Below are 17730 nucleotides of genomic sequence, written 5' to 3'. Positions count from 1 at the left end.
TTTGACAGAGAGAGACACAGCGAGAGAGGGAACACAAGCAGGGGGGGTGGGAGAGGAAGAAGCAGGCTTCCCACTGAGCAGGGAGTCTGATGCAGGGCTCGATCCCAGAACCCTGGGATCATGACCTGAGCCAAAGGCAGACACTTAACGACTGATCCACCCAGGCGCCCCAAAAGTCATTAATTTTAAAGAGAAAAAATTCAGCTTCTTCTGAGGGTAGTGGTTCTTTTTTTTTTTTTTTTTTAAGATTTTATTTATTTATTTGAGAGAGAGCACATGAGAGGGGGGAGGGTCAGAGGGAGAAGCAGACTCCCCGCTGAGCAGGGAGCCCGATGTGGGACTTGATCCCGGGACTCCAGGATCATGACCTGAGCCAAAGGCAGCCGCTCAAACAACTGAGCCACCCAGACACCCGAGGGTAGTGGTTCTTAACCAAGACTGCACTCCAGGGTCACCCAAAGAGCTCCTTACAATGTACATGTTTAGGTTCTCTCTGCATATTCTGGTTATTCGACTTAACTGATTTATTATATTTAAGTCACAGTGTCTTAATAACTTAGAAATTTATAGACATGTTAAGGTAAGATTGTATCAAAGTAAAAACAAAATGAAGATCCATGATCACTACATAAAGCCATACTTTGTTTTTAGAGCTTTTTCTTCCTTCCTGTTTCATCTTTTGATTAGAATCACGAAACTGATTATATCTCTCATTTCTAGTACTAGAAGGTATTCAGTAGTTACCATTGTTATTTGCAATGCAGTACTGATTTTTATTAATATTTGTATGTCAGTTTTTCTTAGTTCTAAAGTTTAGTTCTAAAGGTTAGTTCGAGGGGCGCCTGGGTGGCTCAGCCAGTTAAGCGTCTGCCTTCGGCTCAGGTCATGATCCCAGGGTTCTGGGATCGAGCCCCACCTCGGGCTCCCTGCTCAGTGGGGATCCTGCTTCTCCTACTCCCTCTGTTTGTGCTCTCTGGCTCTCTCTCTAATAAATCTTTAAAAAAAAAATGTTAGTTCTAAAGTTATTTACATTAATATTGACTTTCAAACGATTTTTATTTTCATATGCCAGTTACTTAATCTTCTATAATGCCTTTTTTCCCTTTAAATTTAGGGTTTCTCCACCTGGTGGTGATTTTTCTGATCCAGTTACATCTGCTACTCTTGGTATTGTTCAGGTATATCTTTTCCTAACGTATAGTCAACTTCTGAGCTTTCCAACCCTGGCTCTGCTCTAATGTTATCTAAATCATCGTGAAGTATTTAATCTACTCACTACAGAGTTAAGCAATAGGAAAGTCTGTTTTAGGAACATTCTTGTCACTGAGAGCTTTTAATACTGTCCATTGTTTCTTAGCTCTTTGCCTAAGATTTATAACAAACTTAATTTCTGTAAGTGGAAAATACATCCGGAATAGCAAAGTTTTATTAGTGTGAGAATAATATAGCCTTTAAGTGAGAGTAACCCTAGTTGTAGAAACAAATAGTCCTAAAAATGCATAATGGCAAAAACTCGGTAGAAGTTTCTTTTTTCTCATAGTATGATCCAAAGCAGATGATCTTATCAGAGGATGGCTCTTTTCCACTTACTAGTAATTCAGAGACCAGGGTTCCTACCAGCTTGGGGCTCCACTGTCACCTAGCCTTGTAACCGTCTGCATTTCTGGCTGGCACGAGGGAGACTGTGGAGAAGGCACACCCGCACTGTGAACTCTGAGCTCAGATGCAGTCACCCCACTCATTCTATTCTGTTGGCCACACCCAGATGAAAGCAAAGCTGGAAAATGTACTTTCTGCCTACGCAGCTGCTTCCCAGTGACAAGGCAGGAATTGCAGTGGATAGCTGGTCAACTTGGCCATCAAAAGAAGCCTAAATGAAAGATGTATACAAATCAGGGCTGTAGTAAAATTTTGATGTATTCATAACTGTGTGTATTATTCATGGGGGAAAAAGAATATTTGCTTATGTTTCTGTCAGTGTCTGAGAAAAAAAATGGTAGAAGCTATATTTATAACTCTCAAGGTATTTAACCTTTGCTAACATTTTGAGTTTCAATTTCAGGGAAAGGGCAAGCGAAGTTAAGAATGCATAAAAATATATGTGAACATTTGGCCTCAGAAAAATGACTGTTAGATCTTATTGGATTGGCCCTTAATCATAGGGAATTGAATTTAGTCAGAATGTTTCAAGGTGTTTAATCAAAGTGAAGAATCTATTCTATCTCAGTAAGCATTTTCTGGTTCCTCTGTTTATATTGCACCATAATAAATCTTCAGAAGAGTCCATTCATTTTTCTTCTATCAGATTTGCCATACTATTAAGGAAATTCAGATACAATTTGAATTTGATTTATAGATAATATCCATCCTGAAACTAAAACGAATATATTTTTTTAAATTTTAAGTTGTATTCTATTTCAGTTATATGTGGGATATACTGAAAAGATTGATAATTTGACCAAAATATTATAGAATTGCATATTTAGGACAAATATACTTTAAGACTGTTAAAAAAAAATTTTTTTTTTTATAAGAAAAATCATTGTATTTGTTTGTTTTGTTTTTAAATTAGGTGTTCTGGGGCTTAGATAAGAAACTAGCTCAACGTAAGCATTTCCCCTCTGTCAACTGGCTGATCAGCTATAGCAAGTACATGCGTGCTTTGGACGAGTACTATGACAAACACTTCACAGAATTTGTTCCTCTGAGGACCAAAGCTAAAGAGATTCTGCAGGAAGAAGAAGACCTGGCAGAAATTGTACAACTTGTGGGAAAGGTGAGTGGTTAAGTCCCACGGAGGACAGGTCTGTGAGTTAGAGTGGTATGTTGTAAGGACAGATAGAACCTTGGATATACAGATTCTTACCTAGCAAAATGAGTACTTACTAAATATTTTTTGAACTAATAGAAGTTTAGCTTATCCTTTATCCAGCAGATATTTGAGGGTCCTGTTTGTGTTATGGAAGGTAGAAAGATGATTATTGTTTTGATTACCTATTGTTGAGTAACAAACCCACTTTGAACAGTGTTTTACTGCTCATAGTTTTGGGGTTGCACACCATGGAGAATGAGGTATGCAGGACCTGGAAGCAGACTGTGTGGCACACAGCAACATGGATGGATCTGAAAAAGAGCCAAAGACACATATGTGACTGCTTTACATAGTATAAAATACTAATACAAAATAAAATACACATTTCACATGAATTTTTGCACATAAAGGGATACACATAAAACACATTTTAATACTTACAGTTGGACACCTGGGTGGCTCAGTTGGTTAAGCAGCTGCCTTCGGCTCAGGTCATGATCCTGGGGTCCCAGGATCGAGTCCCACATCGGGCTCCCTGCTCAGCGGGGAGTCTGCTTCTCCCTCTGACCCTCCCCCCCTCGTGCTCTCTCTCTCAAATAAATAATAATAACAAATATTAAAAAAAAATACTTATGGTTGAAGCAGGGATTAGGGATAAAAGGGATTTAAAAAAACAGGAGAAAGAGGGGTGCCTGGGTGGCTCAGTTGGTTAAACAACTGCTTTTCGGCTCAGGTCATGATCCTGGAGTCCCGGGATTGAGTCCCGCATCGGGCTCCCTGCTCAGCGGGGAGTCTGCTTCTCCCTCTGCCCCTCCTCCCTCTCATGCTCTCTGTCTCTCATTCTCTCTCTTGCAAATAAATAAAATCTTAAAAAAAAAAGAACAGGAGAAAGAAAAGAAAGAAGACCTGATCCTTACCTCTAAGGAGCTTAGTTGCACAGAGATGACAAACAACTGCAGTTAGCTTACTGGGCCTGTCCCTTTGCCACAATTTCCAACAAATCTTTACCAGCTAGGCTGTTTAGGGTAATTGCCAAAGTTAAAGCTTTTGAGGCAGGGGTATTTAAAGAAGCTCTAACAGTACTCAGACACAGAAAAAAAAATTGCATTTATAGTTTCTTTTTTTTAAGATTTTATTTTTGAGTAATCTTTACCCCCAACATGGGGCTCAAACTCACAACCCCAACATCAAGAGTTACATACTCCACTGACTAATCCAGCCAGGCACCCCATGCATTTACATAGTTCTAAACACCATGTAATTTTATTTTTATTTTTATTTATTTATTTTTTTAAAGATTTTATTTATTCATTTGAGACACAGAGATACAGAGAGAGAGAGAGAGCATGAGCGGCAGAGGGAGAGGAAGAAGCAGACTCCCCGCTGAGTCAGGAGCCCGATGTGGGACTCGATCCCAGGACCCTGGGATCATGACCTGAGCCGAAGGCAGACGCTTAACCATCTGAGCCACCCAGGCGCCTGTAATGTTCTTTTTTAAAAAAGTAACTGTTCATGGAATGTATTGATTTTTTTTTTAAAGATTTTACTTAACTTATTTGTCAGAAAGAGAGAGAGACAGGGCACAAACAGGGGGAATGGCAGGCAGAGGGAGAAGCAGGCTCCCCGCTGAGCAGAGAGCTGGGTGTAGGACTTGGTCCCAGGACCGCGGGATCATGACCTGAGCTGAAGGCAGACGCTTAACCAACTGAGCCCCCCAGGTATCCCTGTATAGATCTTTTTTGAAACAAACTCAAGATTCATAATTCAAATAGTTAAGCTAGCAAGACAATGTGAAGAAAGTGTTTCAAAAAAAGAACTTTTTTTTATTATGTTCAGTTAGCCAACATCAGTAAAAGAACATTAGTTTATTTGTATACCATGTTCATAGCAGCACTTATACACGACAGCTAAGAGGTAAAAGCAACCCAACTGTCTTTTGATTAATGAATGGATAAACAAAATGTGGCGTGTATATATGTAATGGGATATTATCCAGCCTTAAAAAGGAAGGAAAATTCTAACACATGCTACAACATGGATGAATCTTTTTTTTTTTAAGATTTTATTTATTTATTTGAGAGAGAGAATGAGAGGGGTGAGGGTCAGAGAGAGAGGCAGACTCCCTGCTGAGCAGGGAGCCCGACGTGGGACTCGATCCCGGGACTCCAGGATCACGACCCGAGCCGAAGGCAGTCACTTAACCAACTGAGCCACCCAGGCGCCCCAACATGGATGAATCTTGAGGACATTATGTTAAGTGATATAAAGCAGTCACAAAAAGACAAATACAGGATGATTCCATCTAAAGTAGTGATATTCATAGAAACAGAAAGTGGGATGGTAGTTACCAGGTTCTGGGAGAGGAGGAAAAGGAGAATTGCTATTTAATGGATATAGAGTTTCAGATTTGCATGATGACCAGTTAAGGAAATCTGTTTCACAACAATGGGAATATAGTGAGCGCTATTGAACTACTTCAAAATGGTTAAGATGAAAAACTTGTTACATGTTTTTACCACAATAAAAAAAATCAACAAGCAGTTATGAAGTGACTTTGTTAATGATAGATGACTGTGTGTTGATTATATAGTTTTTGCTTGGTTAATTGATTACAATCACTGATCCCATATTGAAGTAAATTTCTAAAAAATTTTTTTTTCTTCTAGGCTTCTCTAGCTGAAACAGATAAAATCACTCTGGAGGTAGCAAAACTTATCAAAGATGATTTCTTACAACAAAATGGATATACTCCTTATGACAGGTAACCTATCCTGATTTTCTTTTTTTTTTAAAGATTTTATTTATTTATTTGAGACAGAGAGAATGAGAGACAGAGAGCATGAGAGGGAGGAGGGTCAGAGGGAGAAGCAGACTCCCTGCCAAGCAGGGAGCCCGATGTGGGACTCGATCCAGGGACTCCAGGATCATGACCTGAGCCGAAGGCAGTCGCTTAACCAACTGAGCCACCCAGGCGCCCCTCTTTTTTTATTTAAGGATTTTCTGTTGAGTTTTGAAGAAAGAGCCGCCTCCACATTAGAAATCCTTTTTTTTTCTCATACAGACAGAACTCTGACTCAATATATAGGTTTATTTTGTATTTTCATAGCAAACATCTAACAATCTAATATGTCCCCTTATCTTTGATTTTCCTCATTTGTGCAGTTTTGACAACAGTATTTTCACTCATTATTCAGCCTTTTTTTTTTAAAGGGATTTGCCACTTTTTTTTTTTAAGATTTTATTCATTTATCTGACAGAGCGAGCGAGAGAGCGAGCACAAGCAGGGGGAGTGGAAGAGGGAGAAGCAGGCTTCCCGCTGAGCAGGGAGCCCGATGCAGGGCTCGATCCCAGGACCCCGGGATCATGACCTGAGCCGAAGGCACACACTTAACGACTGAGCCACCCCACGCCCCTATCCAGCCATCTTTAATTAGATTAGATTGTGGCGTAGTGCATGGAGCCTCCTTCAGATGCTTTTCTCACTACGTTTTACAGCTGCGCATGCCGCTTCTACTCTTTTCCTAAGTAATTATGTCCTACTTTCCTGCTCCATTTCCCAATAGTCCTAGTCTTCTTTCTTTCTGCCATAGTCTCTGTTAGCTGTCCCACTTGTGTCTGCTACTGCTGTGGCTTATTTAAAGTCCCCATTTCGGGGCGCCTGGGTGGCTCAGTCATTAAGCGTCTGCCTTCGGCTCAGGTCATGGTCCCGGGGTCCTGGGATCGGGCCCCGCGTCGGGCTCCCTGCTCGGCGGGAAGCCTGCTTCTCCCTCTCCCACTCCCCCTGCTTGTGTGCCCTCTCTCGCTGTGCCTCTCTCTCTGTCAAATAAATAAGTAAAATCTTAAAAACAAAAAACAAAAAAACTAGCAGACAAAAAAATCCCTATTATATGATCTTTAAAAAAATAAAGTCCCCATTTCCTTTAAACTTCGATAAATTGAGCCCTTTGATCATAGGCTAGCTTTTCTCCCTCAAATCATATTTGGACTGAAGAGGGAACTGAACACATAGGAATATTACCAGAATGTAGGACAAGCAGAAAATATGGCAATAGCCTCAAAAATCTGTATTAGGAACTTAAGAAGCTCTGGCCACCCATACAAAGATAACTCAACCAAAGGAAAATTCTTCAGAAAGTGTAATACAGAATGTGCATGAAATTGTGTATGCAAGTGTGTTTAAATGTATCAGAAAGTTGATAGGCGTGCATGTGATCCAAATTGAATATTAACTTGTGTGTCCTCATTATTAAAAGGTGTGGGTAAGTGAAAATGAACAATTAATGGGGGAAGGGACTACTGTTCACCTTAGGAAATTGCAGTTTTCTGCTTTTCTATTACTCATTAAACCTTAATCCCACTATCACAAGGAGTTTTTGCAATTCATTTATTTTACCGTCTGGGTTACTCCTTTAACTGTACTGTACAAAAACAAACTCTCAGAGAGTTGTTAGATTATAGCAGTACTATTTGATTGTTCTTCCTCTTTGATTATTTTAATAGATAAAAATAAACATCACTCTTAAGTAAATAAATATCTCCATTTATCCATCCACCCCATATTTCATCTGTACCAAAAAGCTCTGGTCAAGTAGTTGTTAGTCTTTTCCACTTTTGTTTTCATTCATTATTATCATCCAATAAATAAAAGTAGTCTGCATATTTAAATAAAAAAGCTAATGCTCCGGTATATTATAGATAAAGTATGAACCTGCTTTGGATTTTATTTTTATTATTTTGATTTTCATTTATACCCGAGGTTCTGCCCATTCTACAAGACAGTCGGGATGCTGTCCAACATGATTGCATTTTATGATATGGCCCGGAGAGCTGTCGAAACCACTGCACAGAGTGACAATAAAATCACATGGTCCATTATCCGTGAGCACATGGGGGAGATTCTCTATAAGCTTTCCTCTATGAAATTCAAGGTATATTTTGCTTCTACCTAACTTTTTATAGTAAGAAATGTTTCTTTTTATTTTTTTAACTCTGTACAAACAACCTATTTATTCACAAACCTGGTGTGTGAAACTTGGGTTTATCATTTTCACACATGCTCAGGTTATGTAAAACCAGAAGAGACCGGAAATTTACATTCAAATAGGAATTCTAGAGATAAAAATTATACTATGTCATGTCTAAAATAAATGCTGACGTGTTTTCCCTTTTGTCTTAACTGCCAGGCAATTTAGAGCTAAAATCATGGCTGAGCAGCAATTACTTTTCCTCAAGTACCTATTACCATCTTACCTCCATGCTCATCTGAAATGACTTAATGCTGTTTACTTCTAAGTATCCTGTTACACACCATTTTTTTTCCCTATTACCCATCACTTTTGACTTTCAGGTGGATTCTCTTTTTTTTTTTGAAGTGCACAACATAAATAGATAATTAAATGAAATTATTAGTAGAAGCTCGAATGTGTAAAATTGTTTTTAAAGTATTTGATCAATTGGGTTTCTAAGTGATGACATCCAGATATATTTACTAATCACCTATTGAGAAATTGAGAACGGTTCTCTGACTGTGTTCTATATATAGTGTTTGTTTACACTGTAGGTTGAAAATAAATCTTTAAAAATAGACACTCACTGTATCAAGAATTTTAAAATATTCACACTCTTTGAGACTTCATTCCAATTCAAAACGTATAACCCAAGGAAATAATCAGAGATTTTTTTTTTAGGTGAAGTATAGTTGACATATTAATCAGAGATTTTTTATATGAACATATAAAATATTGTTTATTAAACTTCTTAAATGTCATTCAAGAGTGAACAGGGTCAGCAGTACATTATGGCATATACAATTATAGCAAGCATATTATGAAGACATTAATACTGTTTTTTCAAAGAAAATCCAAAGATATGGGGAAATGCTTATGGTATAATGAGTGAAAAAAATCAAGTTGCAAAAAAATTCCGTATGTAATTTGATCCAGATTTTATTTTTAAAAATTACACATTCATATGGATAAAGAAAATGTGATACACACACAAATACCATGGAGTATTACTCAACCATACAAAAGAATGAGATCTTGCCACTTGCAACATGGGTGGATCTAGAGAGTATAATGCTAAGTGAGATAAGTCAGTTAGAGGAAGGCAAATACCGTATGATTTCACTCATGTGGAATTTAAGAAACAAAACAAATGAACAAGGGAAAGAAGAGACAAACCAAAAAACAGACTCTTTAATATATAGAGAACAGCCTGGTAGTTGCCAGAGGGGAGATGGGAGGGGAGATGAATGAAATAGGTGAAGAGGATTAAGAGTACACTGTTACTGATTCACCTGGGTGGTTCAGTCGGTTAAGCTTCTGCCTTCGGCTCAGGTCACGATCCCAGGCTCCTGGGATTGAGTTCCATGTCGGGCTCCTTGCACAACGGGGAGCCTGCTGCTCCCCCTGCTTGTGCTCTCTCTCTCTGACAAATGAATAAATAAAATCTTAAAAAAAAAAAAGAATCACTATATTGTATATCTGAAACTAATACAACACTGTATATTATTGCTGAAATAAATAAAATTATACATTCATATGAAGAGATAAAAAAAAATATCCAATAATAATATAGTGATGATTTCTAGTAGTGTGATTCAAGTTGGTATCTTTTTCGTGTTTACAGCACACTATATCAAATTGACATCCCAAGTTTTTTTTTTAAACTCTTATTTTGTTTTTAAAGATTTATTTATTTATTCGAGAGAGCAAGAGAGCAAGAGCACAAGTGGGGAAGGAGCAGAGAGAGAGAGAGAATCCTCAAGGGGACTCCTCACTGAGCATGGAGCCAGGCACGGCTCAGTTGCAGGGCCCTGAGATCATGACCTGAGCCGAAATCAGGAGTCGGCTGCTTAACCAAATGAGCCACCCAGGCGCCCCCTCAGTTGTTTTTTTATGTCATTAAATATTCTTCTGTAGCATTATTTTGTGGCTGGAGAGTAATATTTTCCTATTGTTAAGTATTTAGGAAATTTCCAGTTGTTGGTATGGACAGCTTTGTTTCTGTAGTTGGTTTTGTGTATTTTCCTATTATATGTTCCCAGAAGTAGACCGATTTGGTTAGAGAGCTTAAATATTTTAAAGTCTCTTTTATTTATACATAAAGTCTATTTTATACATACTGCTCAGTTAAGTTGTTTTCCATAGAGATTTAAAATGTGTTGCCTTTTAAGATTATTTTAGAAATTTTACTTCCCTGTGCCAATGTGATATTATGAGACCTTGAACAGTAAATTGTTTTGACCAAATTAATTCCAACTATCATGTACATGCAGTAGAATACATCTAATATGTGATATTGTATAATTTCCCCATATTTTGCATGTTGTTGAGGATAAATCCATTGGTCACTGAATACAATTAGCAAGCCAAATACAAAACCAAAATTTTGTCTTTTTTTAAAAAAATTAAATGCAATTTAGTTAACATATAGTGTATTATTAGTTTCAGGGGAATCAAAATTTTGTCTTCTTTCTCTTAGGTTGGAGTGTTCCTCCTTGCATACAGTTCTACTCTTAAAGGAAAATAAGGATAATTTTTGACTCCTGCCTGTGTTTTGCCAGTATACCTCACTTAACCTAATACTCAAAATATGTTCAAAATAAGTAACTTACTACCTGTTCTGAAAATTATTTTCCAAAGGTAAATTGAGTTCTGTACTGTCTTTTCTCAGGATCCAGTGAAAGATGGTGAGGCAAAGATCAAGGCCGACTATGCACAACTTCTTGAAGATATGCAGAACGCATTTCGTAGCCTTGAAGATTAGAACTGTGATTTCTTTCCTTCCTTTCCTCAGCAACCTCCTCTCATGTGTATATTTTCCTAAATTTCTCATCTCCAAACCTTTTGCTTCTTTATTGTGCAGCTTTGAGACTAGTGCCTACGTGTGTTATCATTTGTTTCCCTGTTTATCCGGTAGGTCTTATATAAAACAAACATTCCTTTGTTCCAGTGTTTGAAGGGCCTCCATGATCCTTTCTCCGAAGTGGTGAATGTAGTAAATATGATATATAATGGCTACACTACTGTAAACTTGTCTGTAGGGTGACATCCCTACTTGTCCTCGGTTTGCCCTTTCCTCCTCGCCTTTAAATTGTAAACAGGACTACTGCATGTACTCTCTTTGCAATAGATTTGGAATGGAAGGCCAGATTTCTATACATTTTGACAGGTACTTTGTGAAATGACTCTATCTATGTGGTAAGGTTATTTACAGCTTAGCATTTTGCTGAGTAACTGCTTTGCAGGATATAATTGCCTTTTTCTAAAAACATGAATGATTAATGTTCCAATTATGCATTGCTTTCCCCAGTATAAATCAGGAATGTTTATAGGAAACTGTTGGGAACTCTGCTGTTTTTAAAACAGGCATCTGTGGGACTCAGCACAGTATATGAATCAGTACCCTCTAAAAAAGTGGAAAAGGAGCCAGGTGGTCAAACTTAAACATCATCTTGTTAAAGCATATTTATTTCACTATGAAAAATTCAGTATCAAGGACTATACTACTACATTACTAAAAAATTCTTTTTAAAATCACATTTAAAACAATCACCGGAACTTGATCCACATCACACCCTTTCCTTTTTCTCAAACGTCTTAGAAGCCTGAGCTTCTAAGAATCATGTGGCAGTGGGATGGGCAGTAAAATGCCACAGAGAAGGTATTCAGTATGGTTAAAGGCTGTTTGCACCATTAAGGACCAGCTGGACTGTAGTGAAAATTGGGGCCAGAGTGGCATTACGTTTTTACAAGATAGATATGTGTCACGTGTTTGCATGTTTGTTTGCTTAGTGAACTTTTGAACAACCAGTTTACCAGTTTACTGGTTCAAAAGATTTCTCAGAATTTCTGTAGCAGTAGCAGCATAACAGTTTCCATTCTGTTTAATAGGGAGGAAATTAATTCTTATATCTGCTGATGACAGAATCTGGGTCATGTGAGAAGAAAGATAATTTCATCCTGTCTTTTCAGTATATGTTTTAAAATAATAATTTCTGTGTCTGTGTAAGGCACACTACAGAACAGCTCTGAGAGCAACAGTTTCTCTATTAACTCTTTCTGACCAACAGTGCTGGCACCATTGCTTCCTCTTTGGGAAGAGGAAAGGGTATGTGAATATGTCTAACAATCTCAAATACCCAAATGTAATAGCATAAGTAAAGTATTTATTTTATGCCTCAGTATATTATTATTTAATTTTTAGTAATGTATTTCTTTTGGTCCGTTAAGGAAAGATGCCGTGAGTAGAGAATTTAGCTATAGTTTGTTGAAATCCTTGCAGATTGCATGTTTTTACAGTGGCTTGCTACTCAGGATAGATATTCTTCCACACAGCTTTTTTTTTTAACCTTTCCGAATATTGGAAGATAAAAATTATACAGTGACTTGTTGAGATGTGGACTTAATGGTGCTGCTTTATCAGTTTGCTTCCAATGTGGCCTCCTACCCAGAGGACCTGAGACCAGTGGAAATGAAAAGGATTTCAAAAATGTTCTATTCCTACCTTAAACTGACCAGCAAACTAGGACTGTGATAGTAATGAATGATATGATGAAGAAAGTTTTACCAAGTTTGTTTTTTGTTGTTCTGAATTTACAATGTAATTCCTACTCCCTTTTAAGAATGTTGATGTATGGGTGTGAAGAGGCTAGAGATAGAAGATGCTCTGCTATTCATTGTAAGTGTCCTTCAACCTATATGTTGTAGAATTTCAAATTGGTCACTGATCATATTTCTTTGGTAAGAATGTGTTAAAATTACAACAATCTTTTAAAAAGATGATGCAGTTCTATATTGTGCTATGCCTGGTCCTAAGTGGAGCCAGTTAAACAAGTTTCATATGTATTTTTCCAGTGTTAAATCTCACACATTGTACCCTTTGGAAATTTCCTTCCATCCTGAAGAACGAATAGAAGAGGCCATATATATTGCCTCCTTATCCTTGAGATTTCACTATCTTTATGTTAAAAGCTGTGTATAATTGTTAAAATCTATGAAAGAATAAAAAGTGGATTTAAATTAACATTTTTTTCTTCGTATGTGTGTGTGTTTGCTAGAAAACATGCCACCTATTTGTATTTTGACTTACTGTTTTCAGTATAAACTTCAAAATTTTTTGTTTCTCCCTTTCTTTATAGATTATTACTTAAGATCATGAAATTGAATTGGGGCCCTCACGATAGACTGCAAAAAGGCCTATAATCATATACCAGTATGATTTGGAAGTGTAGTACACAGAATCCCATGCCATCCTGAATATTACTTTAAATTGAAAAAGTGAATGGTTTCTAAAAGTGCACTTATAAATTAAAGGAGATCAGTGGTACTCATTTCTATTTTTGACAAATGAACTAAAGCCTTGTAATTCATGATTTTGCAAGCCAAATCATTTAGGATCCAATGTAGCAACATGTTACTTGGGACATATTTTATTTCTTTAAATGTATTTTAACAACTTGCAAGGGAGTAAAGAGGAGTGTGAAATGAGCCACTCTATATTAGCATATTACTATCAAGTGTCAAGTTTATATAGAGAAATGCTTAAAAATTCATAGGAAAGCTTATTCGTGATACAATGGGCAATTTTTAGTCCACTTGGTAATATCCCAATATCTTTTTTTTTTTTTAAAGATTTTATTTATTCATTTATTTGAGAGAGAGAGAGAGAGCACACGAGAGGGGGGAGGGTCAGAGGGAGAAGCAGACTCCCTGCCGAGCGGGGAGCCCGATGCGGGACTCGATCCCGGGACTCCAGGATCACGACCTGAGCCGAAGGCAGTTGCTTAACCGACTGAGCCACCCAGGCGCCCTATCCCAATATCTTTTAATGTATTGCTACAATATAAGAGCACAGAGAAGGAAAGCAACTTTCCCAAGTGGGCTGTGATAAAATGCCGCAGAAGTTGTTCTACGGGACTCCTCTTAGTTTGTGTTACCCCAGAAGTTTACTGAGACAAGCAGTTGAGTACAGGGAGTTTATCTGGGATGTGACCTCAGGACACACCAGGAGGGGTGTAAAGAATTCAGACAGAATTGAACGAAGCCAATAAAAATTCACTATCAAATAAGTTAACACTTTGGATTATTAAGCACAGCGCTGCTATGGAGTTCTGGTAGCAACTGAAGAATCACACCTCCGTTATCCCACCTGTGGTGCAAGAGAACTGGAGAACTTTCGTCAGTCACTGACAGCCGGCTCCTGTCAGTCCAATGAAGGCTTGTTCCCACAAGGACTGGGAGAGTCAATGCCCAGCGCTTGCATACTGGTAGATCAGGCACTGGTGGCCACAGAAAACCCCATAAGAGATGTGGGTGCAGGTAGTTGGGAGGTTGGCCTGGTGTGCAGTGAAATGGTAGTCATGGCCCAGGAGATTTAGGTGGGATACTACTAGCAACTGCTTCAGACTTCTTAAGGACCCAGGGACAAAAGATCATTCAATCAGGAACTGAAAAGCCATTGCTGTAACAAAATAAGGAAGCACCCTGAAAAAGAATAGACACTCTTTGAACCCAGGTAGCTTGATGCCAGGGAGCATACTCTTGATCACCACACTACATTCTGCCTCTGTATTGGGAAAGAGTTGTGGTTTTTGTTGTTGTTGTTTTTAATTTTATTTATTTGAGAAAGAGATCGCGGGAGAGGGAGAGCACACGCAGGGGGAGTGGCAGAAGCAGGCTCCCCACTGAATAGGGAGCCTGATGCGGGGCTTGATCCCACGACCCCGGGATCATGACCTGAGCCGAAGGTAGTTGCTTAACCAACTGAGCCACCCAGGCGCCCCTGGAAAGAGTTTATCAAAGAGAAGATGTTCTTTAAAGAGCAAATAGTGCACCTATTATGGTTATAAATAGATGTAGGCTTTAATACTCCTGAAATAAAGCAGCTTCTTAGATTAATGAGAATTTTGGTCATTTATTCCAACCTTCTCATTAACACAGAAGAGGAAGTTGAAGTCCAGAGAAGTTAACTGATTTGCCCTATGTCACACTGCCACTTAATATCAGCATTTAAGCCTCCTGATTTCTAGTGTCTCTTTGTACTAAATCATACTGTATATCTTTTCCTTATGTATGTACTTTTCATACAACGGGGAAGTTGGTTTGAATAAATGTGACATACAAAGATAAACCAGAAGAAAAGTGTAGGGAGGAATGACTGGCTGAACAAGGTAGTCATAGTGTGATGACTCATTTTAAGAAGGAAAATGTAACTGAGAAACAGTTTGAGCCAGAGTTTAGGGAGGTGAGTCTGGAAATAAATAATCATTTTTATCAAAATTACAAGAAGTCATCAAAATGTGGAGGAATAAGAACATAAACAATTCATGACAAATACCTTAAAAGGACTTGTATCCACAGAATTCATAAAGAACGACAAGTCAAAAAAAAGAAATCTTAATAGATAAATGGGTAAAAGACTTGAACAGGCACCTCACAAAATGGCCCATTAATATATGAAAAAGATGCTTAGCTTCTAGTTACCAGGAAAATGCAAATTAAAATTACAATGTGACAGCATTTCATAACCACTAGAAGGACTAAAATGGAAAGAACAGAATGCCAAGTGTTGGTGAGGGTGTGGAGCGACCAGAATGGTCATAAATGTGGGAATATAAATTTGTACAATCAGTTTGGAGAACTATTCTGGTAGTATCTACAAAGTTGAATTAGGAATATCTAATAACCTAGGAATTCCATTCATAGGTCTATACACAAGAGAAATGAATAAATGTATGTCCACCAAAAGACGTGTGCCAAAATGTTCATAGCAGCGCTATTTGTAATAGCCCCAAACTGAAAACCACCTAAATGGGTAGTTTGGAAGAATGGATAAGCAAATTGCCTGTTCACACAATGAAATAGTATATAGAAATGGGAGTTAAGGCAACAACATGCATGACTCTCACAAATACAGTGGTTAAAGAAGCCAAACAAAAGAATACAAACTATATGATTCCATCGATACAGAATTCAAAACTATAACACTAATACATGGTGTTTGAAGTCAGGATAGCAGTCACACATGGTGGGGAAGGTGATATTACAACAGGAGGCTAGGGCGCCTGGGTGGCTCAGTCGGTTAAGCGACTGCCTTCAGCTCAGGTCATGATCCTGGAGTCCCGGGATCAAGTCCCGCATCAGGCTCCCTGCTCAGCGGGGAGTCTGCTTCTCCCTCTGACCCTCCTCCCTCTCGTGCTCTCTGTCTCTCATTCTCTCTCACAAATAAATAAAATCTTTAAAAAAAAAAAAAACAGGAGGTTAGCCTATGGGGGAATTCTGGGGTGTTGATGATGCTCTGATTCTTGTGGGTCCTGCTTACATGGGTGTGTTCATTTTGTAAGAATTTACACACAGGATTCAAGCACTTTTCTGTACATAGGCCATACTTAATAAGTTTACCAAAAGAAAAAAGGTTACACCAAAGGATTTCTATTTATTTAAAGTAGCTTTGTTGAGCTCTATACTGGGTGTGGAGCCTACTTAAAAATAATAATAATAATAATAAATAAAGTGGTTTTTCACTAAGAAATGTTTAGTGGTGGCTTTGAAATGCTTTTAAGTTCTACCTAATAATAAAATCATGTTTTTGTTTGATTTTTAAGTGGTGATAGATTTGAATTTTTCAATTCAGGAACTCTCAGTTCTCTTTGCAACCAGTAATTTGGTTTGTCAAACAGTTGACCAGGATTTGGGGAATAGTCCATTCTTAGAAGAGTGAAGCTAATGAGACCACACAGACATGCTACATAGCCAGTCACAAACAAGTATGTATTCAGACGTCCATGAATACATATCACAGTCCTCCAAGCAGCAACGGATGACTATATAAAGAAGGTTTGATGTTTTAAATAAGTATATGTGTCTTGATTAGCTGTTTATGAAACCTCTCTGAACATAAGAAACATATGGGGCTGTATTTATGATAGAGATTCTCAGGCCCACCCTAAATGGACTGAATTAAAATATATTCTAGGGAGAGGGTATAGGAGTCAGTTTAACAAACATCCCAGGTAATTCTTAGCATGGGGCAAGTTTTGTGAAACAAGTATCTATTCAATGCTTAGACATGAAAGGTGACAAAGAAGACTTAAGTATTCTCAGAATGTTAACTAGTTGTGCCACAATCTCAGAGTTATAAAATTTTACCGAACCATGCATCCTATTTAAGACATCCCTTGTTACTGACCTTGAACACTGCTGTGCTGATTTACATGTATTCTGACTGATTTAGATTCAGAATGGTCTGACAGTAGGACAAAATGTTCCGAAATCATGACATTTGAACAGTAGTAATTGCTTTATGTACGGATTTCAAGCAGGATTGTTACAGTATTTACTGAATGGACCAGCAGTTTCTCTTCTGCCCATTTCTTTATATGCAGGCAAATTCAAAAAGGAATCAAAATTGTGTGACATACTTGAATTTTGTCATACACAGGCTTAGTTTGTGAATATAATTATAAAAGAGTGTAATTTAGTTCCATTTTTTAAAAACAGCATTTGTCTTGGGATTCAAGTTCTTTTTTTAAAAATCCATTAAGATAATTTTTTAGTTTGATTTTTCAACCATCATCTGAATAGCTCTTATACTATTATAACTTCCAAAATAATAACATCTAGCATTTACTAGATGACTTAAAATTGCACTAAAAGTTTTGGATACCCTGTGTAAAAGCCAAATTGCCTTCAATCATATAAAATCATATTCATGGCCTTTATTTTTAAATTTCATGCTTAATTTTAAAGCCATTATGAAGACCTTTGACACTTGTCCTGAAAACACAATTTAGGACAGTATCTTCTCAAGTGTGGCATTGCAGGTTAGACTCTCTGGAAACATGTTGAGATGGAGATGGGGGTGCAAGTTGTTCCTTCGGAATCGACGAGCAAAGAAGGGGCCAAACAGGGTGT

The 17730-nt window shown here is 37.8% G+C and overlaps 1 protein-coding gene across 2 annotated transcripts in view; it reads left to right on the top strand.

Moving 5' to 3' along the window:
• Positions 1 to 12841, top strand: part of ATP6V1A (ATPase H+ transporting V1 subunit A) — a 60418-nt gene extending 47577 nt beyond the window's left edge. For both annotated transcript variants that reach the window (XM_035000146.1, XM_035000147.1), the window contains exons 11-15: positions 1115 to 1178; positions 2573 to 2776; positions 5479 to 5573; positions 7569 to 7740; positions 10490 to 12841. In XM_035000146.1, coding sequence (XP_034856037.1) covers positions 1115 to 1178; positions 2573 to 2776; positions 5479 to 5573; positions 7569 to 7740; positions 10490 to 10582 — 628 coding nt within the window. In that variant the 3' untranslated portion in view covers positions 10583 to 12841. The remainder of the gene's footprint in view (positions 1 to 1114; positions 1179 to 2572; positions 2777 to 5478; positions 5574 to 7568; positions 7741 to 10489) is intronic.
• Positions 12842 to 17730: the final 4889 nt, after the last annotated feature.

Source organism: Mirounga leonina, unplaced genomic scaffold (genome assembly GCF_011800145.1).
Source record: "Mirounga leonina isolate KUSES-001 unplaced genomic scaffold, KU_Mleo_1.0 Mir_115, whole genome shotgun sequence".
NCBI classification, from domain to species: Eukaryota; Metazoa; Chordata; class Mammalia; order Carnivora; family Phocidae; genus Mirounga; species Mirounga leonina.
Note: the sequence above shows the minus strand (reverse complement) of the source record. Positions and strands in the feature narration are given on the sequence as shown.